Source organism: Grampus griseus (genome assembly GCF_964374135.1).
Source record: "Grampus griseus genome assembly, chromosome: 3".
NCBI classification, from domain to species: domain Eukaryota; kingdom Metazoa; phylum Chordata; class Mammalia; order Artiodactyla; family Delphinidae; genus Grampus; species Grampus griseus.
In genome coordinates, this window is record NC_139019.1 from 146878509 (window position 1) to 146905520 (window position 27012).

The 27012-nt window shown below is 48.4% G+C and overlaps 1 protein-coding gene across 1 annotated transcript in view; it reads right to left on the reverse strand.

Moving 5' to 3' along the window:
• The window catches only part of STK10 (serine/threonine kinase 10), a gene marked incomplete at its 5' end in the record, with an annotated part of 119499 nt that overhangs the window by 64636 nt on the left and 27851 nt on the right, over nt 1–27012 (reverse strand). The window contains one exon of the mRNA XM_082650902.1: nt 4202–4250. Coding sequence (XP_082507028.1) covers nt 4202–4250 — 49 coding nt within the window. The remainder of the gene's footprint in view (nt 1–4201; nt 4251–27012) is intronic.

Below are 27012 nucleotides of genomic sequence, written 5' to 3' on the forward strand. Positions count from 1 at the left end.
ACACACACAGACACACACACTATTCACAACCCAGCGTCCACTTAGAGACGGCAGGGACTTCTTTTCTGAGCAGGTGAGGAACGCAAAGAAGAGTTCCACAGCATGTGCAAAGGACCCCGCTTGGCTGGCGGGGAAAGTTAAGTGGAGGTCGGAGGTTGGCGGGAGCTATGGAGGCTGCATTTTCTTTGAAATGCAATGGGCAGTCTGGGAGAGGCTCTGAGTGGGACAGAGATACAACCTGAGTTTTGCGTTTAAAAAATTCCTCCTGGAGCAGCGAGTGAAGAGCTTGCAGGGAACAAGAGTGGGCAGGGGGCTTGGCTGGGGGCCACACCGTGGTCCAGGAGGGCTAGAAGGTGGCCAACGCTTTGAAGAGGAAGGATTCCTGACCTGGGTTGGGGAGGGGGGAATGACAGAGTGTGGGACCAGGTGGGTGCAGTGGCGAGACAGGGTGCGAGAAGAGTCAAGGACGACATGCCCCACTCTCTGCCCCACTGGTCACCGTGATTATTGAGTTTTTGCTGCCGCCCAAGCTCCCTGTGCTGAGGTGAGCCTCACAGCCTTCAGGCTGCAGGCTCCCAGGCTGGTGGGCCAGAGCACTGCACTGAGGCCTCCCTCTGGCTGGAGAAGCACTCTCCCTTCTGACTTCCCAGGGCCAGGGCCAGGGTGGAGGTGCCAACTGCACTGTCCTGGGAAGTCCGGCCCCAAAGCAGGGCTCCTGGACCAGAGGTCCCTCTCTCTGGGTCCACAACTGCTCCCCTTCCCAACTGCTCATCCTTAACCCCTGCGCTTCCGCCAGCAGGGGTCTAGGCTCAGAGCCTGAGGGGACCTCAGGGCCACACAGACTGTGCCTGAACCCAGCGCTGCCTCTTACTGGCTGTGTGGTTTCTGGCAAGTTGCTGTATCCCACTGCATCTTCATTTACTGGTCTGTAAAATGGGAGTATGATGATGGATGTAGGCAGGGCTCCAGCGATAAAGCATGTTAACTTCTCAGCATGGAGTACAGTCAATAAAAGGTGATTGCTGGTCCTGAGATTATGTCAGATTATCTGCAGCAATTTTTTTTTTTTTTGCGGCGTGTGGGCCTCTCACTGCTGTGGCCTCTCCCGTTGCGGAGCACAGGCTCCGGACACGCAGGCTCAGCGGCCATGGCTCACAGGCCCAGCCGCTCCGTGGCATGTGGGATCCTTCCGGACGGGGGCACGAACCCGCGTCCCCTGCATCGGCAGGCGGACTCTCAACCACTGCGCCACCAGGGAAGCCCTGCAGCAAATTTTTAAATGTCAAAAATGAGTCTGGCTCATGTCTGATTTACTTACATAAATGAAACAGGAAAAATCAAAGTGATGTGATGACCATGATCTCAACGCCACCAATTTTGGAGCCTTTACAATGCACTAGGCACAGGGATAAGGATTTGGGTACATTATTTCATTTAATCTTTACAATAATCCAGTGAGGTAAATAGATAAGACATATTTTTAAAGTCTAGTTTATTGAGATATAATTTACATACAGTAATATTCACCTTTTTTTGGGTATAGACTTCTATGAACTTTGGCAAATGTAGGTAGCCACAAAAACAGCACCACAATTTATTAATAGAATACATATTTCCATCACTCCCCCAAATTCCCCTGTGCCCCTTTCACCCCCATTCCAGCCCCAAATCAATCACTAATTTGATTCCTGTCCCTATAGTTTCATCTTTTTCTAGAAAGGCATATAATTGGAATCACACAGTATGATAAATTTTTAAGATGAATTCTTGATTACACAGCAATACATGAATACTTTCTCCTTAATAAAAGAAGCTGCAACATTGCAGATGAGTCTATTGCCGATGAGTCTAAGTCCCCTTCGAAACCACATCCAGACCCGCCCCTCACCCTACTGTTCTCAGGAGGGCTGAGAGCCAAAATGTTTAGCAGCTAGCAAGGCGTGGCCCACAGGATCAGAACAAACTAAGATGGCCACGTGGTGATGTGCCGCGTGCATGTTCTGCCCGTGCCGTAAAGGAGCCAGTCCAGGACCCCACAGCTACCAAGCCAAGGAACCTGGCATGGACCTCAGGACGCCTGGACCCCAAGCCCAGGCTCATCACTTTGCACAAGTCTGCAAGGCGACGGGAGGCAACCTAGGGCAGAAAGGCCCTCTGAGCAGGGCGGGCATCTGCGGGACAGTCTACCCCTGACCACAGAGCTGCAGCCTGGCTCTCCTTGTCCCAGCTTCTCTTCTCCCACCTGGATTTCTAACATGATGATAGCACTTTAACTGCTGCCACCAAAAAGGAGCGAACCACTTGGGGCCGGAGCCGTCGGTTCCACCGGGAGACGTGAGACACAGAGCCCAGGGTGAGTTTGCCTGCTGGCTGAGCAATAGCCCGGGGTGACGCCCCAGCTGTGAATGAGCTCAAGGACCTGGGACTCATCAGTGCCTCTTCCCCTCTGATATCCTCCCCCAGGTCTCATTCAGCTAAGCGGCAAACCGGGAGAGGCAGGCTGCTCGTTGGTTCTCATTCTCCCCTTTTTAAAATATCCAAACATACAGCCAACCAGCCAGAAGACCACATTTCTCAGCCTCCCTTACAGCTATGTGTTACTATCTTCTAGCCAGTGAGATGAAAATGGAGGTGTCATGTGGGGCTTCTGTGGTGTCTTAAAAGAGTGGCAGTGGGATATGTTTTTGTGGACCTGTCCTACCCTTTCTTCTTCTATCCTGCTATTTGGAATTCTGATGTGATGGCTGGAGCTCCCACAGCCATCTTGTCACCAAGAACAGAAAATCAGCATGAGAATGGGGCCAACACAGAGGAAAGTAGGGTCAAGAGTTGGAGAAGGAAACCAAGTTCTTACAACAATGTTTTTAAAACCCTTAGCTCAAGCTGTGCCTGAAGCCTGACACCCTTAAACTTTTCAGTTATTAGTGCAAATAAATTCCCCTTCCCACATCCCCTAACTTTTTTTTTTCCTAAACCAGTTTGAATAGCCCTTATAACCTAGAGCATCTGAACTCATACAAGACCATCATTTTTACGTTGTCAGATTCTACCCAGAACAATGAAAATCTTCAAAGCCAATCTCTGCTGGGAGAAGGTACACCCAAGGGCCATACCACAAGCGCCCGTATCCTGTTCCCTACTGTCATTTACCCACCTGGGAACTCTGGGAGTGGCAAGAGGCTCTGCAAGGAAAGCCAGCATTCTATAGCTCAGGATGGGAAAGGGCTGCCATAAATTTGAGACATTCCTGAGATAAACTGAGGGAGAAAACACCCTCTTCACAATAAAAACGTGGCTGAATGGTGCTATGTTATACTGAGGGCCTCTCCTCTCCTGAACTGCCCCAGAATCCCGGACATGTTATTCAACCTTCTGGGCCCAAGACTCTCAACCTCTCCTCACTCACTGCTCACCAGGCTGGCAAAAGCAAAGGATAATGCAGGGTGGGCAGCAATTAGGAACAGCGTCCCCCAGACCTGGGTTCACATCTCAGCTCTGCTGTGTGACTCTGGGCAAGCTCCTTAACCTCTCTAAGCATCAGTCTGGTCAATAAAACAGAGATGCTCTTTCTGATTTTATACATGAGGATAATATACATGAAAGCAGCTACCACAATCTCTGGCATATAGTGGCCGTTCAAAAAATAGAGGTGATTACTAATACATATTTTTTGTTACTGCTCAAGCTTGCCTGGAACAACAATTTCCCCACTGAGCTCTTATAGAATGGGTGGGGATCCCCACCTTACAAAGAACCTCCCTCAGGTGTCTCATTTTCACCTCCTAGGAGTACTGTGGGGTCCGGCAAGGGAGCACCACACCTGTCATGCCGAGGGCTTGAGGGAGAGAATGACCCGCTCAAGGTCATGTGGCTTTTTGAACGGGAAGTGTTGGTCTTCCAAGTGTCCTGCATCCTCTCCAGTAACCCAGCCCCTGCTCCCAAAATGGGACAGAGTGGGGAGGTACTCAAACAGGCCACGGGCATTACTGGGGCAGAGGAGTGATGGACACCAGTTCTAAGCAGCGCCAACACCAGCACCACTGCACTGCATGAAGGAAGACTCACCCAGGGGGCTTCCCTGGTGGGCCAGTGGTTAGGACTTCACGCTTCTACTGCAGGGGGCAGAGGTTTGATCCCTGGTTGGGGAGCTAAGATCCCGCATGCCGCGCCAAGAAAAAAAAACAAAAAGCAAAAAACTCACCCAGCATGATGGCATCCACAGCTCCCCCAGGACAGAACTCGATCATGATCTGCAGAAAATACAAGGCAAAGTAACAATGAGCAGGCGCCTGGGAGAGCCACCAGATCCAAGCCTTCCAGAGGCTCCCAGCCCAGCACGGCGGATGGAAAAGGGCAATTAGAGTAAAAAGTGCCGTGGGTATTGACACAGGCCCTCCCTCTCTGGTCCACTCCCATCTTCACACTTCCTGCCCCACTCTAGGCTCCTATCCTTCCTGCCCCACTCTAGGCTCATATAGGAGAAGGCTCCTGCCTTCTCCTATATGAGAAGATGCTTTCTCTGTTTTTTAAAGTGCTGATAGAGGCGGGTGGGGAAGGCAGAAAGTGACACAAAATTTAAGGCACTCCCAGCATCTCCTCCAGCTCTGGGCTCCCGGCCCCTGCTTGTTGTAAAGTCCCTCCAACCAAGCTCAGCAGAGGCAGACACAGTGCCTGCAGCGTGGTCAAGAAGGCTCGTCGCCCTAAATAGAAAAGGAAAAACCTCAGCCATGACCCAGTTGGGCCAGAGCCAGCTCTCCAGCCAGAGGACGGAGAACTAGCCTTAAGGTTCCGATGAGGCCTCTGAGCTTGTGGCCGCCTTCCAGAGGCTTCCTGGCAATGTAAACAGGAGGATGTGGTGATGCATGTCTGGACCCAGTCCCAAGCCCACGGCTCACTAGTTGTGACCTTGGGCAAGTCACTTCCATCGTGTGAGCCCGTTTTCTCAGCTGTAAGATGGGGCTGCTGATGCTATTACTCTTAGCTGGGCCCCAGCTCTAAGTATATTTAGGGGGAAGGACACCCCTGGGGGCAAGAAACAAAAGGAGGTCAAGCAGGGGGCTTTAAGCTGGGCCAGGGACACCAGAGATACTGGGACCAGGTGTAGCAAGACTGCACCGCCCTCCCAACCCAGGACAGCAGACAGGCCTGCCACACGCTGTGCTACTCACCATGGGAGGGAGCGATGCAAGGGGGCACCCACCCACTCACACAGCACCACCTGCCGAGGAGGAGAGACCTGGCCTCTGACGTTCCTACAGTCACTCTGGTCCTGCCTGGCCATCGGAGCATCAGGCCTGACCCCAGCTCCCCCAGACTACCTCTCTACCATTTTGGTGACTGTCGTCCTAAATAAAAGTCATCAGAGATGGATTAATGTCCTGCAACCCAGAACACGAGGAAGTGGTACTACCTTCTCCCACTTACTCACTCATTCATTTGTTCATTTAACCAACCACCAATGAACCAGGCTTGTTCCCAGGGGTCAGGGTGACCTGGACACAGGCATTGACCTCTCGAAGCTCAGTGTCTCATTCTGCCTTTTAATAATCCTCAGCTCCACAAAAGAGAACCCCAAATCCTGTTAATTGCTAGAAAAAAACCCAGCTACGAGAAGCAGTGGCGGAAAAGAAGCCAAATTTAGTCACCAAGCAAGGCCACTTACTAGTTAAGTGGCCTGTGAGATGGTGGGATACACGCCCGAACCCCACAGGAGTGACAAAGTCATCCGGGCCTTGCCGGTGAGGCTCAGTCAGTATGAGCTGTTCCTATGATTCCTTCCTTGAGCTCAGAGGTTCAGGCTTTTTTGGTTTTCGTGTTGTCTTTTGAGACCCCACGAAAGCCACCCTCTCTCCTCTCACACAGAAAAATGCAAACAAATGTTTGTGTGCAATTCCACTGACTTCTTGCACGCCCTTAAGTCCCACCACCAAACCCAGGCTGGGAACCCCTGCTCTTCACCCGCTACTATCTTTGCGGCCTTGGCAATGACCTACCTCTCTGCAAAATGGGATAATACTGTGGATGCCCCCAGAACTACTGTAATGGTTGGATGAGGTGGTATTTATAAAGCAACAAGCCTGAGCCTCACACATAGCAGACACAGGACAGGCTCAGACATTCCCTTCTCTAACAGGGGGCAGCTGAAGAGGAAAAGGTGGTAGTGCCTCTTAATTAGCTATGTGACCCTGGGTAAGCCACTTAGTGTCCCTGAGCCTCAATTTCTTCGTCTGTAAAATGGTACTAAGCTTCTCTCCCTCCAACATCATCAAGACAGTCAACGACATGCCCAACACAAAAGCCACACCAACTAATAGGCACTTGTCGAATCTAGCAAAGGAAATCACTAGAGAGCGTCACACGTAGACCGTGTTATTTAGGCCTCCTACAAAAATATGCCTTCCCGGAACTACAGTTCATCAACACACCCATTGCCGTATCAAAAGTCAGTAATGAGAAGTGGTCAAACCCAGGCAGTTCCTGCATCTTTCAGTTAAACTGTCCCTTACACAACATCCTTACTCAAGGTCCCCCATGACCCCTCCTCTCCCAGGTCAGCACTAGGAAAGCTTGAGCACTGTGCCATTCTGGTTTGTTTCCTCTTCTGCAATTCAAGAGCTCCATGCCCCCTTGCCCTTCCCGTATTTTTTTACTTATTATTATTTTGCCTTGGCTGCTGGGAAGCTCTGAGCTTAGCTTTGGTTTTATTCCCATGAATAAATGTACTGACTTTTCATTCTATGCCAGGATTAAACCTATAATACGTCACAATTTGCATATGGACCCCGAGGAAGTATCTTTAGGAGATTACTGCCCTGTAACACAGGCATCCCCAACCCTTGGGATCTAATGCCTGATGATGTGAGGTAGAGCTGATATAATAATAGAAATAAAGGCACAAAAAATGTAATGCGCTTGAATTATCCCAAAACCTTCCCACCCACCCCCACCCCTGTCCATGGAAAAATCGTTTTCCACGAAACTGGTCCCTGGTGCCAAAAAGGTTGGGGACCACTGCTGTAACCCACACTTCAAACTGTGAAGCTTTTTTTATGTGTGTGGTATGTGGGCTTCTCCCCGCTGCGGCCTCTCCCGTTGCGGAGCACAGCCTCCGGACGCGCAGGCCCAGCGGCCATGGCTCACGGGCCCAGCCGCTCCGCGGCAAGTAGGATCCTCCCGGACCGGGGCACGAACCCACGTCCCCTACATCGGCAGGCGGACTCTCAACCACTGCGCCACCAGGAAAGCCCGAAGCTTTTTTTTGAAACAGCAGTCCTTGTTCAGAGTTAATCAGAGTAATGTTCCATTAATTAACTTTTTGTAATTCTGCCCAACTGTACTCTCACTTGTGGCAAAATAAAGTTTGATTTTTCTTCTTTTTTTTTTAAAGTTGCTTTTTTTTTTGTCCTTTTGGTTTAAAAAGCTTCATGTCTTGGTGCCTTTTATGTGATGCCAAAAAAAAAAAAAAATGTCCCTTTCATGACATGGTTCTCTCACCAGGTTCCATTACATGTATCTTAACACTTTACCTTTCAGCTTGCCAGTGGTAGGGTCACAGGAGGCTTATATTATAAACTTCTCAGGGCTTTTACAGAAATGCATGGTTTAATTAATAAAATAATAATCTCAATAAAGGCAATAAAAACAATAAATAAAATCATCATCTTGATGCCTTAGAAAATTACTAAATATGCCTGCTTAGAAGAGAGAACAGAAACATACATCAGTACCCACAGAAGGATTACCGGTGTTCTGTACTTTCATGTATTTTCCATATTTTATTCAATTAATATGTAAAATAAAATTTTATATTAGGAGTACTCTTTTTTTTAATGGAAAGTACTGGCCTAAAATCACCCATGGCTACAGACGCATCTGTTCATCTGAAGGGGGATGGGGCTGTGCCCATCCACGATGAAGGCCCCGGCAGGACCATGCCCAGAGCATCCTGTGATGAAAGGAGGCTCCTCGGGATCCAGGGTCCCTGGGCACAAAGCTGACGGCCTCTAAGCCCTCGCCAAGCCCCAAATCCAACAGCTCCCAGTACCAAGGACCGACTCCTAGAACCCATCAGAGGCTCGTCTATCACTCTTCCTCGAGAGGGCAGCAAGCAGCTTGTGACCGAGGGTTTTCCCAGGATCTGGTGAAGGGAGGTCTTTGATCAGCTTAACTCATCAACAGCTGAGAGTCTACCCAAGGGCTCACATCGCTAGGCAAAGTGGGGGCCACGGAAGAAGTATTTGATCAACAAACACTACCTGAGCTCCTAGTCTATGACAAGCCTGGGGACCCAGGACGATTCAGACAGGTCCCTGCCCTAAGGCCACAGGCAGAGGCAGACGCAGACAGAGGTGAGTGGTGCAGGCACATCGTGGCTATAATTACCCAGAACCTGTGGCCACAGTGGGTAACCCAGCCTGGAGCTGGAGAGCTTGATAAAACACAGATAATCGGGCCCCACCCCAGAGTTTCTGGTTCAGTAGGTCTGGGGCAGGGTCCAAGAATCTGTACTTTGAACAAATGCCCCAGGGATGCTGCTGCTTCTCCCCACGACTATACTTTAAGAACCACTGCTCTATAGGAATTCGCTAAAGAGCAAGAGGTCTGGACCCTAGAGTCACATCTCTCCTCCGCCTACCAAAAACATAATGTAAGATGGTGGTACAGAAATCTTGGGGACAAACTGGTAGAATTACTGTTTCTTTTATGTTCCTTAATTAACCTGAACTTCATCATCAGTGTTTCCTTTACTTCTTGCCTCTAACCAAGGAGCTAGGGGCTTGGGGAGGATGTAAGACCATCCTGGCGAGCCTTTACCAAATGATGGTTTGAGAAGCCCTGGGTATTGGCAAAGAGGCTTTAGGGATTTGCCTTATTAGAGATGGTCAGATTGAAACAGAAGAGTATTTCAATGAATATTTTTTTAAAATAAATATAAATATAATTATTTAAATACCTTCCCATCTTTTTTTTTTCTTTTCTTTTCTTTTTGTGGTACGTGGGCCTCTCACTGTTGTGGCCTCTCCCGTTGCAGAGCACAGGCTCCAGACGCGCAGGCTCAGCAGCCATGGCTCACAGGCCCAGCCGCTCTGCGGCATGTGGGATCTTCCCGGACTGGGGCACGAACCCATGTCCCCTGCATCGGCAGGCGGACTCTCAACCACTGAGCCACCAGGGAAGCCCCCCCTCCCATCTTTTAAAAAAAAAGATTTGTGGGCCTTTGAGTGTGTGTGTATCAAAGGGCATGATGAAGATCAGGTGGGTAGAGGTGACACCAAAAGCACAAGCAATAAAAGAAAAAACAGATACACTGGACTTCATCAACATTAAAAGCTTTTGTGCATCAATGGACACTATCAAAAGAGTGAAAAGACAACCCACAGAACGGGAAAAATGTCTGCACGTCATATATTTGACAACAGGCTAGGATCCAGAATATATAAAGAATTCTTAAAATAAAACAATAAAAGGACAAATAACCCTATCTAAAAATAGGTAAAGGATTTGAAGAGATGTTTCTCCAAAAAAGATATAGAAATGGCCAATAAGCACATGAAAAGATGCTATCACTGGCCATTAGGGAAAGGTTAATCAAAGCCACAATGAGATACCACTTCATGCCTGCTAGGATGCCTAGAATCAAAAAGATGGACAATGATAAGTGTTGACAAGAATATGGACAAATAGGAACCCTCATACACCAACAGTAGGAAAGTAAAATGATGCAGGTACTTTGGAAAACAGTCTAAATGTTAACAGTTTAAAACGTTAAACATGGCATTACAATATGATCCATACAATTCCCCTCCTAGATATATATCCAAGACAATTAACAACATACCCATTCCACAAAAGATTCCAAATAGCCAAAACAATCTTGAAAAAGAACAAAGCTGAAGGCATTATACTTCCTGATTTTAAACTATATTACAAAAGCTATAGTAATCAAAACAGTTTGGTATCAGCATAAAAACAGACATACAAATCAGTGGAACAGAATAGAGAGCCCAGAAATAAACCCATGAATATTATGGCCAATTAATCTACAACAAAGGAGGCAAGAATATACAATGGGGAAAGGATGGTCTCTTCAATAAATGGTGTTGGGAGAACTAGACAGCTACATGCAAAAGAATGAAACTGAACCCACTATCTTACACCGTACACAAAAATCAACTCAAAATAGTTTAAAGACTTGAATGTTAGACCAGAAACCAGAAACCTCATAGGAGAAAACACAGGTGGATCGGTCTTGACACTGGTCTTAGCAATATATTTTTTTGATCTGACTCCAAAGGTAATGGCAACAAAAGCAAAAATAAACAAATGGGACGACAACAAACTAAAAAGCATCTGCACAGCAAAGGAAACCATCAACAAAATAAAAAGGCAACCTACTGAATGGGAGAAGATATTTGCAAACCATATATCCAAAAAGGGGTTAATATTCAAAATATATAAAGAATTCATACAACTCAATGACAATAAAAACCAAACAACCTGATTAAAAAACGGACAGAGGATCTGAATAAACATTTTTCCAAAGAAGACATATGGATGGCCAACAGGCACATGAAAAGATGTGCAACATCACTAATCATCAGGGAAATGCAAATCAAAACCACAATGAGATATCACTTCCCACCTGTCAGAATGGCTATTATCAAAAGGACAAGAAATAACAAAGTTGGTGAGGATGTGAAGAAAAGGGAACCCTCATTCATGCACTGTTGGGAATGTAAACTGGTGCAGCCACTGTGGAAAACAGTATGGAGGTTCCTCAAAAAATTAAAAATAGAACTACCATGTGATCCAGCAATTCCACTTCTGGGTATTTATTCAAAGGAAATGAAACACTAGTTTGTAAAGATATATGCAGCCCTACATTCACTGTAGCATTATTTACAATTGCCAAGATATGGAAACAACCCAAGTGTCCATCAATGGATGAATGGATAAAAAAAGATGTGGCATATGGAATATCAAGGGACCCCAAATAACCAAAGCAATCTTAAAAAGAACAGTTGTTAAGAAACTGTTCAAAGAAAGTTGGAAGTCTCACATTTCTTGATTTCAAAACTTACTACAAAGCTACAATAATCAAAACAGTGAGGTACTAGCATAAAAACATATAGACAATGGAAAGAGATCCCAGAAATAAACCCTTGCATATGTGGTCAAATGATTTTCAACAAAGGTGTCAAGACCATTCAATGGGAAAAGGACAGTCTTTTCAACACATTTTGTTGAGAAAACTGAACTATCCATATGCAAGAGAATGAAGATGGTCCCTTACCCTACACCATATACAAAAATTTACTAAAAATGGATCAAAGACATAAATGTAAGAGGTAAAACTACAAAACTCTTAGAAGAAAAAAACAGGGAAAAGCTTCATGACATTGAATTTAGCCGTGATTTCCTGGTTATGACACCAAAAGCACAGGCAACAACAACAAAAAATAAATAAACTGGACTTCATCAAATTTGATAACTTTTGGACATCAAAGGACACTATCAACAGAGTGAAAAAGCAACCCACAGGATGGGAGAAACTACTTGCAAATCATATATCTGATAAGGGACTAATATCAAGAATATATAAAGAACTCTTACAACTCAATAACAAACAAAAAAATTGGGCAAAATACTTGAACAGACATTTACAGATATACAAATAGGCAATAAATGCATGAAAAGATGCTCAGCATTACTAATTAGGGAAATGCAAGTCAAAACCACAGTTAGATATCACTTTACACCCATTAGGCTGGCTATTTAAAAAAAAAATAGAAAATAACAAGTGTTGACAAGGATGTACAGAAATGGGAACCCTGTGTATGTAAAATGGTGTGGCCACTGTGGAAGCGAGTATGGCAGTTCCCCAAAAATTAAAACTAGAATTTAAAAAATTAAACATGGAATTGCCTTATGAACTGGCATTCCACTTCTGGGTATATAGCCAAAAGAACTAAAAGCAGAGTATCAAACAGATGTTTGTATACTAATGTTCAGAGCAGCATTACTCACAATAGCTAAAAGATGGAAACAACCCAAGTATACATCAAGAGATGAATGGAAAAATAAAATATGGCATATCCATACAATGGAATATTATTCAGTCATAAAAAAGGAATGAAGCACTGATACATATGAATGAACCTTGAAAACATTATGCTAAGTGAAAAAAGTCAGACACAAAAGGCCACATATCATGTGATTCCATTTGTATGAAATGCCCAGAATAAGCAAATCCATAGAGACAGAAAGGAGATTAGTGGTTGCCAGTACCTGGGGGAGGGCTCCCAGGGCAAGAGACCGTGGGCTCTGAAAATATGACCCAAGTGCTTTTCAGCTCAGAAAACTGCTGACACTATGTGCCAAGCCCTGTCCCAGGCCCTTCATTCACAGTCTCTCATTTAATCCTCACACAGTTGTATAAGATGAAGACAGTAATCATCTCCCTTTTCTAGATCAAGGGTCACCAAAGTTTTTCTGTAAGGAACCAGATAGTAAATATTTTTGCCTTTGTACTCATGAGCTCTTTGTTTCCCTGGAGACCTCAGCCCATAAACATGTTCCGAGGGTGCCCGACAGGGGACAGCCTGCAGTCCTGCTGGCTTTCCACTCTGGCTGGAGGCCAAAGGAAACTGGAAACCTGTGTTTACCTCGATCCCCTATCAGTTTAGATTAAGCAGCTGTCATGGTGTAGCATAAGGGTCACGGTCTTGCTACATGATCCTGGCAGCCCACATCACCCCTCCTATCATTCATCCATTCATTCATTCGTGCATTTATTAGGCACCTACCCTGTTCCTGCACTATTTTAGCCATGGGAATTTAGCACTGCACCTGCACAGCTCAGATCAAGAAGTACTCTCTTCCCTCTCAGGCCAGTGTCCTCTCAGAGTTGCGCTGGGACTGGTTACAATAAAAATCTTCTTTGGGGCTTCCGTGGTGGCGCAGTGGTTGAGAGTCCACCTGCTGATGCAGGGGACACGGGTTCGTGCCCCGGTCCGGGAGGATCCCACATGCCGCAGAGCGGCTGGGCCCGTGAGCCATGGCCGCTGAGCCTGGGCATCTGGAGCCTGTGCTCCGCAACGGGAGAGGCCGCAACAGTGAGAGGCCCGCATAACGCAAAAAAAAAAAAAAACTTCTTTGGAGCTGTTGCAAATGAAGAATCAGCTCAGTACTCCTTAGGACTGAGACAGCCAGAATTTAAAATCTCTCCTCTACCTGATCGACCCTTCAGGACTAAACCCTGACCCCACAGTGCCATGCCAAGCTGATTTCCACCCTTCTGGATAACACACACGGAAAACACCACCTATGCACTGCTTTCCCCATATAGTCTCACTCTACACCCTCCACCTCCTCAGGACGTAAGCAGTTGCCCGGTCAGTTAACCCAGGTCGGTCTCAGTTTCCCCACCCATGACATTTAACAGGAATCAAGAGTTTATTCTGTGCCAGGCCCCTTTGCATGGATTATCTTACACTCACCATCTGAAGTGGGTATCCTAAAAAATGCCTCTACCTCATGGGGTTTTTGGGAGGATTAAACAGGACAATGGATGCCTGGCACTTAGAACATTACCTGGAACACAGTAAGTAAATGCTTGATAAATGTTACCAATTATTATCAGCATTTGGTGATACTTTATTCCCATTTTACATACGAGGAAACTGAGGTTCAAAGAGATTAAGGTCACAGAAATAGTAAGTATCAGAGCCAGGACCTGAACTGGGACGTATTTGGGTGCCAAGTCAGCTCTGTTTGTCTCCCCGATGGAAGAGACCTAGTGACCCCATCCTCTCTTCCTTGTGCCTCAAGAAGGAAGCCACAAGCTCGAGACACAGCCCCCAGGTGGTGGAAGAAAAGGCCCCTCTGTCTCCCTGCTCCAGCCCTCACTGGTCAGCTCACACACACCAAGTGAGCTCGCTCACCCAGAGATAAGGGAGCCAGGATGTCACAGCCCAGATAAGAGAGGGCCTGGACCACCCACAGGGTTTTAGACATTAACGTGTACAGCCCACAGGCAGCAGGGCCAAGTAGCAGGATGGGTCAGCACTGCCACAGCCCGACCGTCCGCAGGGGACAACTGAGGCATGCTCAAGCCATACCCTGGAGAGCACACGGTGCTCGGGGCCTGGGTCCCGTCCTTTCCCTGGCCCTTCCTGAGGCCGGCAGGAGTACTGGGTTCACAGAAGGGGCTCAATAAATAAATGTTGGCAACAGTCCTGGAAGTAAAATCAAATAAAATTAAACCTCTTCTATAGGTCTGGACATAGTCCCAGATCTGCCCCTGTCCTTCTGTGACAGTGCCATCAGAACCACTTCCTGCTTTGAGCCTCAGTTTTCCTACCTGGAAAATGAAGCTTTTAACATCTGTAAGGTCATTTTCAACATGGACATTTGAGGGTACAAGGTGAAGGACATCCCTTTATCACTGAATAAGCAGTTAATATTTATAAAAGTCCATTCATGTCATCCATTATCAGAGCCTGGACCTGGTATGTGAATAGTAAGTGTTCACTGAATGAATTTATGAAGAATGAAGAAATATGAATGAAACATTTCAGTGGCTTTGAGATGCCCAGAAACCAGGGCAAAACAGCCAACACAGACTAACACAGCTGTTTCTGCAAAGAAAGCTGGACTAAAGCAAGCCAGTCCCCTCCCTCTTCTGCCACCCGAGAGAACAGAGATGACGGCTGCCATTACTGAGTGCCTAATGCATACCTCAGAGTGCTAAGCATTCTACAGGCATTCCTTTACATACACCTGTGAGCAGTTATACTTACGTCTATTTTACAGATGGGGAAACTGAGGTTTGATGGGGAAAGGGCTTCCCCAAAGCCACTCAGTTCCTAGGTGAGGGAACGAGGGTATAAACCCAGGTCTGTCTGACTCTAAGATGCAAAGATTGCTGAAATGTGCGGCCACAGGCAAGCTCCTTCCCCTGTCTAGGCTTGTTTCTTCCCGGGGTAGGACGGGTAGGTGCTGCAGTCACCCCTTCCTTCCCAGGTCTCCCTACCCTGAGAGGCAATGTCTCCTGGGCACGGGGACACCCCATCCGAGCAGAAGACAGAGGCTTCTGGTCACTCAACAGAGACCTGTAGAAAGAAGACCCCCCCCAAAAAAAAACATAACAGTGAACACAAAAATGTCTCCAGCTTCTCAGCAGCCAGTCCCTGTAGGTGGAGTCCCGGAACCTCCAACCGTCTGAGTTCCAGGCCAAACAGTGCGGCCATTGAGCGGGGCAGCCCTCACCCACAAGGCCTCCCAGGAACGCCGGGCCTTCTCCTCCGCCTCCAGCTCCACCCACCACGTCACAAAGAGTCTGAGGAAGGAATCTGGGCCTCCCCTCGAGACTGTGGGAACTGAGTGCCCCTTGGCAGGAAGGAAGGGCACAAGGGATAACCTTGGGGTTCCTGAGGGGAGGGGAGGGGGTCCTGCCAAGGCAACAGGGAGCCTCTAAGCCTGTCTGGCACATTCTGTGGCACCTCTGCCACAACCCCTGCGGGGAGGATTACTAGATGAGGAGACCGAGATGGCGCCACATCCAAGTGTGCAGGCCCAAGTCCCGAGGCATCTCTGGGATGGAACTGAGGTGACTGCAATTCGGGGTGCCTAAACCCTTCTGATACTGTCTGGCCCAGAGATCAGGAGCACTGGGCTTCAAGGTCCAAGTCCTCTGAGCTTGAGTCCAAATGCTGTCACTGTGTGTCTTTAGGCAACATGCTTCACCTCTCTGAGCCTCTATTTGCTCATCTGTAAAATGGGGACAACACATTCTAACCGTGATGGGGTCCTGAGGGGAGTAAATGAGATAGCATATGTGAAAACAACAAGCATAGTGCCTGGCACCTCGCCGGAGGGTGACAGACGACAGTCACTGTCATCACTATGATGATTATCACCATCGCCACTCTCCTCATCACACCAGGAAATCAGGGCTGGAACCAGACTCCAGGCAGATGCAAACTGGATTTTCAGCCCCTAGGGGAGACACAAGCAGTTCTCTGTCTGCACAGACATTTTTCATCTATTTGACCATCTGTCTGTCCGGCCACCATTACCTAAAGCCAGGGGTGGCAAGGTTCGTGCTGCCATAGAGAGGAATGGTCCAGGGCCATGCCCCTCATTAGATGGACTCACAAATCCACAAGACTAGGAGTGATCAGGGTCACAGGAAATACAGACACACAGCTGGAAGGCCTGCCTGACTGGTAGGAAACGGCCTTTTCAACTAAAATTGTTAAAGGTTTGGGGCATGTGAGATGGTCCTCAAGGGACAAGTAGGATTTGAAACCAAGGGGAGAGGGGTGGCGATGTGGAGAGGTGGGCATGGCAGGCAGAGCCAGCGCTGAGCTGCTCACAGAGCAGGGAAGACGGTGCAGGGTGGGTGTTCGTGTCCTATTACATCCCCAAGGGCAACCCCCAGTCTTCCTTGACTTATTACCCGAGAGACAACGTCTCCAAGGAACCAAAACACCTGAGTAAATAAGGTGAGCCCCGGGTTTTGACTCTGGAGTCAGATACACCTGGGTTCCAACTCCAGCCCTGAAACTGACTAACCTTGGACAAGGGAAGACCTCGGAACAAGCGCAGAGATGTGAGCCTCGGTTTGCTCGTGTGTAAGGTGTGGGGAACTATAGCATCTGCCACCTGGGTAGTGAGCAGTGGGATGACTTGGGGAAAGCCCACGGCTCAGGACCCGGCATTCGGCAAGTGTGCTCCAACCGTTAGTAACACCAGAGGCTGTATCCACGTGGGAAACTGAAATGACCAGCCCACACTCAGAGACAAGCCCCCAGCGCCAGTGGCTGCCCATGAAAGGTTGAAGGAACAATCTGAGAGCAGCAGAGAGCAGGGCGAAAACACTGGGCGCCTTGGGCAAGTCTAAGCATCTATTTGCCCATACACCCTACAGTCTTATTATGTCCATCCTCTGCCTCCCCACCCCTGCTGCCCCACAGAATGTAAATTCCCAGAGGGCGGGGTTTTGTGTCTGTGCCTTCAGCAACTAAAACAGTGCCTGGCACACAGTTGGTGCTCTGGAAACATTTGTTGGTGAACGAATGAATGCATGAGTGAGTCAGTGAGTGAACGCATGAATGAATGAATAATGGCTGCCCCACGTGCTCCGGGGAGGGGTGTCCAGTCACATGAGATCGCGGATGTGGAACACCAGACACAGGGGAGGCGTGATCACGATGGGGATGCAGAGACTGCCACAGGGGCAAGTACTGAAGGTTCCATCAGTGATGACACAAGTCTGAGGGCTTCTGAGACAGAGACCGGTAGGGACACAGCCAGGAAGGAAGAAGGGCCCTCACTCTCCAAGGAAGACAGAAGACAGTCCCTCAGCCCCCGGCTCATCCCTCTGTTTCCCCACTTCCCCCGCCCAGGACTGGGATTATCTGTTCCTATCAGGGCCAGACAGGGTATAAATGCAGGGAAGCGGCCAGGGTGGGGGTGAGGGCAGATGGGAGAGCAGGTGGCCGTCCATGGGGTAGCAGCCCTCAGCCCAGCTCATAGATGCCGCAAGGGAATATGGGCCCCTGGGGCGAGAGCTGCTTCAGGCCAAGCCAAACACTTGGATTCCTATATGAAAAACACCAACTTACAAAGGGTCACACTATTGCAAAACACTAGAAAAAGTCTGCCGTAGGTACAGCCTGTGGACTGGGTTTACACGTTTATCTGCCAATCTAGACTTTGAACAACACACATGACCTTTTCAGCTGGGTGCCTGGTACGAGGCTCCTACTGTCTTGCCAGCTGGGACGAGCTGGGTTTCTAATCCTGGGCCAACAGCTGCGAGATCAGTGTCATCACCCTTCATGTCCAGATGGGGAAACTGAGGCTCAGAGATGTGTCTGGGGTCACATAGCAGCACAGAGGCAGCAAGATTCCAGCCCAGGTCTAGCTGACTCCAAAGCCGCTGCTTGATGGACCGAAGGAACGAGGGTGTGAGTGAAGCTGGGGCAGGGGGTGGGGGGCGGTGAGTGGGGATGGAAGGAGCACACAGGCTTGCCACAGAGGGGATGAGAGCTGGCTGATGGGCTCAGGTGGTGAACTAAATGCCTGGGAACATGGCAGGCAAATCCCCGGACCACAGAGTCACCCTCGCTCCTGTGAATGTGACACAGAGACCCCGGCCCGGCCATTCCAACAGCAGGATTCCAGGCAAAACCCCACATTACCCCGGCCTGTCCGTCCACAGCTACACCATTCTACTGCCATTCTACCTGCTAGTATCTGACAGTCCACCGCACCCAAGGTAGAAGCTGGATGGATCCTCGAGCCACAGGCCCCTCCCCACCAGACGCTGCCAAAACATGGTCTGCAGGACAACGGGCTCCTCAAGTGGAGGAGGGGGGCACAGACTGTGTGGGCTGGCACCTGGGGGGCGTGGGGTGCCCTGCAGAGGTGGGAGCCAGGCTGATCTGAGTTGGAACCTGGACGTGAGCCCGGAGACAGTCACTCTCTGTCTCTGACCCTCAGTCTTCACATCCATAAAATGGGGGTGACAACATCTCAATCCCATAGAATTGTGAGGATTCGGCAAGATAATCACGAAAGCGCCCGGCACAGAGAAAGTTCCCAGCAAAGGCCAGCTATGTGTGTTCTTTTGCTGACTCTTCCCTCTCACCTTCACCCCCTGCCTCCTGATTTACCCTCTGAGCCAAGAGGTCACAAGCTTCTGTGCCTGCTTCCCCTCCCTGAGCCTCAAGGCACTCTATCTGTACAACAGAAGTGGTAAGAAGTAACAATACGCTTACCCCAGAGGACTGAGAGGGCTGCATTTCAAGTGCTTCACAAAGTGCTATTGTGGATCTGCGTGTGTGTCCCCAGAGTGGACGCCCCTAATCCAGAAGGACGGCAGGAGTCAGTGAATGCCAGGGAAGCCCAGGGACACCAGGACCCCAGAGCCCATGGGGAGAGGTCCTGGCCCACAATACTGCGGAGAAGGGCCACCAACAGGCCACACAGCTGACCACGAACCCAGAGTTCAGGATTTCAGAGATACCTGGGCTAGGACAAACTGAGCCGACTCAGGCCAAAAGGCCTCCTTGAGATCATCCCTTCCAAGGCCCTGGCATTACGGGCCAGGAAGCAGAGGTGCAGGGAAGGGACAGTGCTTCCTATGGTCACAGAGGGTTGGTCCCAGACCTGGGAAGATCTCAGGTCCCCTGACTCCATCCAGCCCGGCGCTCCTTCTGCCGCGCTAAGTGACTTTCTAAATGCACACAGCGCTGTTAGTGACTTTCTAATGTCACATTCTCTTTACAGTTCTAGTATTTTTTAAGGCCAGATATGCAACCTCTGTCAGTGACCAACAGCTAGCCTCTGAGCCCAAGGCGACAAGCCACAGAAACCCTGGCCAGTGACATGTAGTCATATGAACATGTGTGGACAGCGGGCCCCTCCCACCCACGCCCTGCTCTGTGACCCTGGGCCCTGCACTTCCTCTTTGTAGAATGTTCACTTTCTGACAAGAAGTCACACTCTGAAAAGCCTACAGTCACTCCTTCAGTTCCTCTCTCTCTCTCACACACACACACATACACACACTCACACACAAACAAACAAACTTGGTATATACGTACAGGAAATTCACAGCTGCCTCACAAACCTATTTTTGCATTCCCTAGGTCAGGAGTCCTGGCTTAAATGCCACCAGGTCTGAGGAGCTAACTTATGGGGCAAAGCAGCTCTGCCTGTATGAAAAAATGTCATCTTGCACACTTTTCTAAGAACACAGTCCTCTTGGTTATCTGCACTTTCCTCAGTTTCGATAGAGGCATGGGAATGAGAAATATATCCTCTCAATTCTACTTGAAGTAAAACAGTGGCAGATATAGAGAACAGACTTGTGGCTGCCAAGAGGGAAGGAAGAATTGGAAGATTGGGATTAGCAGATGCAAACTAGTATGTATAGGATGGATAAACAACAAGGTCCTACTGTATAGCACAGGGAACTATATGCAATATCCTGTGATAAACCAGAAAGGAAAAGAGTATGAAAAAGAACGTAAATCATTTTGCTGTACAGCAGAAATTAACACAACATTGTAAATCAACTATACTTCAAAAAAATTTTTTTAAAACGAATGAACAACAGTGGCACACACCAATGACATACAGCCCTTAGGCTGAGTATTGGGGACAGTAGGGAGTAGTGAGGTCTGAGGCTAATTAGAGAGCAAATCTCCACCTAAGGGGCTGTTGCTGCTCAGCCCCAGGCAATTGCCGCCACATCTCCAGGTTGTTGAAGAAAAGTCCAAAGGCCAGAACTTTATGTGCCATCTTCTGACAAAATGCTAGCAGCAGATTTCTAAAACCATCTCGCGTGCCAAACAAAATGTGTCCGTAGGCCCGTTCCAGCAGACACCCTCCTCCTCCCAACAACAAGAGGCCGTGAGTGGCAGAGACACGTAGTTCTCAACCGAGGGCAGTTTCGTCCCCCAGGGGACAAGTGGCAACATCTGGAGACGTTTATGGTTGTCACACTGAGTGGGGAGATGGGGGTTCTGCTGGCATCTAGTGGGTAGAGGCAGGGACATTGCTAAACATCCTACAACGTACAGGACAGCTCCCCGCCACATAGAAAATGATCCAAACCCTGAGGCAGACCAAACAGAGTCCAAAGGACGTGGAAGCTACTCTGGGGACCACCATGGGAGTGGGGGGCTGAGGGTGACAGGAGGCCTGCTATTTTCTCTGTGGCCACAGGACTTCCGTGAAGATTTCAACAGAGGAGGAATCCACAGCTAAGAATGCTGGGAAAGCCGAGGTGTAGACAATGAGGGTTGAGATGTGAGCTGGGGGAGCAAGACCACTGGCCTTCGGGTCAGGAGAGGTGGGTCCAAACCCAGCCTCTGGCCCGAGTGTCCCTGAACAAGCTGCTGAGCCTGCCCACCTCAGTCCTAAGAGGACCGTCCCCAACCTCTGGCCTTCCAGGCTTGGCCAGACCCAAACACCCCTGGCCTGGGAGCATCCCAAGGCGGACGTCCTGAGATTGGGGCACTGCACGGCACTGGGGAAGAGGAGTTCCTCCACCGTGCTTGTCCTTCCGGCCAAGCCCCGTCACTTGCGAGCGCTAAAGAGACCCACGGTGACAAACTTCCTCCTAACAGGGAGCACAGGGCCTGGGCTGAGGGCTTTGGCAGGCAAAGGGATTGGGCCAGAATGGAAGAGAAGTGGTTTATTTTCTTTTATTTCTATTTATGGCAAGTGGGTCCTAATTTTCCATTTCTGGTAATGAGACGGAAGTTTCTTTTTCAGTTAATGTAGTTAATTTCTAAAAAGTGAGTCACCTTAAAAAAATATGAACTATTCCACAGGTAGGAGAATGAATGAGGTTTGGGAGAGGCAGCCCTACGGAGAGTGTTACATAAATATTACAGCTCTTTAGCTTCGAGAATGACAAGTTCATACCTGGGGGGGAAATCCAGGGAGGCTATCCAACTGTGGAGGCCTTCCATGCAAGCAAAGGAGTCAATGCTTTGTTTGGTAGTCAGCAAGGAGATTCCTGGGCAGATAAACTTGTGCAAAACTTTCTGCCCAGACAAAACTTGGGGCAGAGGGACTTCTGAACTTCTCCTGTGCCGGGGCTCCAGGGGTGGTGGCCAGGCCTGGCTGTGTGCACATGAAAGGGCTTTCCTCACCCTGTGCTGATTCCTTCATCCACCCTGACATCACCTTTCTTACTGTCTGGGGGTGACACGGATCACAGCAAAGCCTCGGGTAGGTTCATCAGGTGAAAGGCATAAAAGCCAGAAGAGAAGAGGCTGCCACAAACCAGGGGGTGAGGGTGTAGTGGGAATGGAATGAAAGGACTGTGAGAGGAGGGGAGAGAGAAGCAATGGCATTAACTAAGCACCCACTTTGTGCCAGACACTGCTGCCCATGCCCCACCTCACTTGATCCTTACAATGGGATAGGTTTTGCTACCATCATCCCCATTTTAGGGTTAAAGAGCTAGAGACTCAGAGGTTAGCTAAGATCTCAACTGGTGCTACGAGCCAGGACTTGTCCCAGTTCCTCCACTGCAGGGTAGGGAAGACAATGCATGAGACAGACATGGAGAAGAATCAAAGGGACTCAGAAACTAATCAGATTAATGGCCGAGGAAGAGGGCAGACGCTGGACTGCTTGAAACCTCCTTGAATTTTCTCAACACCTACACTAAGACCACAACCCCTACCTCCCTGACCCCATCTCCTACCACCCCCACCCCATCCCAGGCACACCGGCCCCTCACTGCCTTTGAATGCAGTAAGCATGCTCTCACCTCAGGGCCCTTGCACTTGCTGTCCCCTTGATCCTCCCTTGACTGGGTCCTTCTCAAACGTCACCTCCTCAGAGAGGCCTCCTGCTGACCACACACAGAAGGTGGCTTGCCCTGTCCCTAGCCACACCTCTGATTTCATATCCATCGTGGTCCTTATCGTTACCTGAATTATGTGTTTCTGTGCTTATTGGCCATCTTCCCCACCAGATTGTAAGCTCCATGAGCAAGAGGATTGTAACTCTCGTTCACTACTGAATCCCCAGTCCCTAGAACAGGGCCTAGCACACAGCAGGCCATGACAATCTGGTCTCCTTTCATATGGTTCTCTGCCTCTCTTCCTTTGCCATCCTCCAGCCACAACAACTTTTGTCTGGTCCTTTAGAGGCGTCACTGGCTCCTGCCTCAGGGCCTTTGCACTTCCTATTCCCTTTACCTAGAACTTTCCACCTCTGAATTTTCTGCAGGTCTGCCCTGCATCCTTCCTTTGGGGCCTCAGCTAAAAGGTCACCTCACGAGAAAGGCCTTCCCTATCCATCCTATTTAAAGCACCTGTTCCTGACCCTACCCTGGGAACCTCTATCCCACTTCCCAGTTTACTTTTCTTTCACACACTTAACACTTGCTGAAGTCCTCTCATTTACTTCTTCATTTGCTTCCGTATCACCTGCTTCTACCACAAGACTCTGAGCCCAGTGAGGCCAGGGACCTGGCCGATCTGTATCCTCAGGGCTGGAACTGGGCTGGGCACAAAGAAGGAATTCAACAGACACTTGTTTACATGAATAAATGGAGAACCCTGTTGTCTGACAGGGCTGCAGGCTTAATTCCCCCACGATGACCCAAGCTTCTAGAGATAGCAGCCAGAGTCCCGGGGTGAATAGGTAACAGATCAAAACATAGGGTTTGCTGTCCTGTCAAAAAGGCTGAGGGCAACGAGGGGTCAGGAACCAATCAGAAGGAGCTTTCAAAATCCTCACAGCCTTCAAAGCAGGACTCTACAGCCACCTTCACTTCTCAGCCAGATTCAGCAGAAAGGAAGAGCTTCAGAGGCAGGAAGATTCCTCCTCTCCTCCCTGCAAGCTACCAATAGCTGGAGAATTGCTTCGGTCAAAGGCAAGCGCATCCTTTCATGTGCTTCTTGGCCATCTGTATGTCTTCTTTGGAGAAATGTCTATTTAGGTCTTCCGCCCATTTTTGGATTGGGTTGTTTGTTTTTTTGATATTGAGCTGCATGAGCTGCTTGTATATTTTGGAGATTAATCCTTTGTCAGTTGCTTCATTTGCAAATATTTTCTCCCATTCTGAGGGTTGTCTTTTTGTCTTGTTTATGGTTTCCTTTGTTGTGCAAAAGGTTTTAAGTTTCATTAGGTCCCATCTGTTTATTTTTGTTTTTATTTCCATTTCTCTAGGAGGTGGGTCAAAAAGGATCTTGCTGTGATTTATGTCATAGAGTGTTCTGCCTATGTTTTAGCCACATAGCACAGGGAGGTCAGCTTTGTGCTTTGTGACCAACTAGAGGGGTGAGATAGGGAGGGTGGAAGGGAGGTGCAAGAGGGAGGGGATATGGGGATATATGTATACATATAGCTGATTCACTTTCTTATACAGCAGAAACTAACACAACACTGTAAAGCAATTATACTCCAAAAAAGATGTTTTTTAAAAAAAAAGAGAACGCAAGGGCAACGTCAGCCTGTGGGCTGCAGGTACCCCACTACCTTCATTCTCCCCAGGGCAGGGCTGGCCTCAAAAGGGGAAGGGGGGGCTTCCCTGGTGGCGCAGTGGTTGAGAGTCCGCCTGCCGATGCAGGGGACACGGGTTGGTGCCCCGGTCCGGGAAGATCCCACATGCTGCGGAGCGGCTGGGCCCATGAGCCATGGCCGCTGAGCCTGCGCGTCCGGAGCCTGTGCTCCGCAACGGGAGAGGCCACAACAGTGAGAGGCCCGTGTACCGCAAAAAAAACCAAAACAAAACAAAACAAAAAGGCGGGGAGGGGGTCTGCCTGGACCTCCACTCCTTCCCCTGCTCTGGACCAGCCCTGGGGGAGCAAAGTCAGGGTCCTGTCTACCGGAGGAGGGAGACACCAAGACATAGAGGTTCTAAAATGTGACTGGTAGGAGAAGAGAAAACTAAGGAGCAGAGAGAAGAGGAAGAGAAGGTAAATTCCACCTAGAGGTACCAGGGAAGAATTTAAAAGGTCTCATGGAAGAAGCGATGCTCCTGCTGACTCTGCAGATGACAATGCAGAGGGCCTGCCTGCAAGAAGGCACTAGATGAACAAAGGCCTGGAGGTACCACCTGCAAGTAGCTTAGAACAGCTGGAGAAGAGAGGCCTGGGAAGATACCGACAGATGGACTATAATTAGCCTGTGTACCAGGTAATGGGTTTGGAATGTATCCTGGAGAGCTGTGGAAGAGCTTTTCATAGGGCAGCGTGACATGCGTAGGGCCTCTCATCCACAGTCTCTGACATCTGTATGTCTGGGCTTGTGACTAATTCACTGTGTGACTTTGGGTAAATTCCAGACCCTCTCTGGTCTGCAGTTGATTCATCTTTCAAATGAGATGTTGGCTGCATGACATCCAGCTGTAGCATTCTGCAGTTTAGTCAACACTCCTCTGGTGTGGCTCCAGAGGTGTGCCAGAGCCAGCTTTCACTGGCTTATGAGGACTGATTGTTAAATTTTCAGGCATTTTTGTAAGCTGGTAACATAACCATTGTTTAAAATTGTTATGTAACCTTATTATTTAAAAAATTGAATTAAAAACAACAAAGAGGATAAACACTCAAAACTCATCGCTTCCCTAATTATCTTAGCACATTCTAGTGTTATCTCTACTGTTACAGTTATCTACATCTATCGTATCTGTATGGCAGGAATAACTTCATCACGGAGCGCTGCTGCATCTCTTGCCAACTCTGTGTTAGTGACATTTTGTTTTAGCTTGAAATTGACCATGGTGGGAATACACCACAGAAACTGGCAGATGCTATAAACCAGGGCTGTTGTTCCCAGAGAGTTTATTGTTAAACATTTACCATCATGTTACTCTGTCTCTGTCTCACTCCCATAAGACGTGTAGGAAAAGAGACCTAACCCTTGAAAGACTTTCCCAGAGGCCAAAATCTGGCTCAGGGCTAGGGGTGGGGGTGGGGGGATGGGATTGTTAGGGGGAGGGGCAGTTATAAACCCAAGGAGATTCATGAGCTCAGCCCAGGGTTTCCCACATTCACTTACTTGGGGGGCCTGGTGTACATCCAGAGCTGCATTGTCCACACAGTCTAATGCAGGAGCCACTAAACACATGTGGCTATTGAACACTTGCGGCTACTGTAGAACAACATGGATCATTTTATTCACTTTTAATTAATTTAAGTTTAAAAACTGGTACTCGATGCTATTATTGGGATACATTTAAGAACGCCGGAACAACCTAGGGATGTGAATCTACTTGTTCACCTGTAAATTTTACGACATCTAAATACAGATCAAGCATTTCTAACGAAAATTTAGCTCCTGAATTGAGATGTGCTAGAAGTGTGCGACACATACTGGATTTGAAGGCTTAGAAGGAAAAAGAGGTAAAGTATCTTATTAATAATTTTTACACTGATGACATGTCAGAATGATAATATGTTTTATATACTAGGTTACATAAATTATATTATTTAAATTAATTTCATCAGTTTCTTTTTGCTTGAATGTGGCAATTAGAAAATTTTTAGGGAACTCCCTGGCGGTCCAGTGGTGGTTAGGACTCCACATTTTCACTGCCAAGGGCCTGGGTTCAATCCCTGGTCGGGGAACTAAGATTCCGCAAGCCGAGCAGTGCGGCCAAAAAAAAAAAAAAAAAAAAACTTTTTTAAATTACATATATGGCTATCATTATATTTCTATTGGATGGTGCTGGTTTAGAATATTTGGTGTTGTTTTTTCCCCCACTTGCACCACTTGATATTCAAAAGCAGAAGTGGTCATAAGAAACCACTAGAAGGATCTTGTGAAGATTACAAATTCTAGAAGAAAATGAGCTAATCTTGTCAGATTGCAGGTAGGGTGGTTTAGTGAGTGACCTCCACTCCAGCTGGGGAAAGTCCATCCCTGGCTGCCATGGCTGGGGAAGAGGCCCAGGACACTTGGGCAACAGTTAATTTCTCATCCCAAAGCCCAGACCCTGAGAGTGGACCCCAGGCCAGGGCTGATTTTGTCAAAGACACCCACGCAGAAAAACTGGCTCCTGGAGCCACACAGAAGGCCTGGCCCGGCCACAAGATGGGGCCAAGAATCATCACACAGAAGGAAAGAACCAAAAAGTTGGTGCACCTTCAACATTATATCTCAGAATGAGACTCCTCCCTTCCACACTTCTGTACATGCCGTCCCTCAGACTGCCTCTCCTTCTCTCATCCCTTGAAGAACTATGCATCCTTCAAGATCCCGTTCAAATGTTCCTTTCTCTGAACCCTTTCCTGACCAAACGATGTTCCCATCTCACATCCTTGGACTTCTGGCCTAGTCTATTCTTACCACTTCCTGGTCAGTCTCGGTGCTTTCACTCTTGCCCCCTCAAACCTGGTTTCTTCCTAAAAGGCAAAATTTGTGTCTCTCCCTGTGAGACTGCCACTGGGTCCCTATTACCTAAAGCAATAGTTCTCAAACTTCAACAAGCATCAGTCACCTAGAACAGATGGCTACACAGCACTGTAA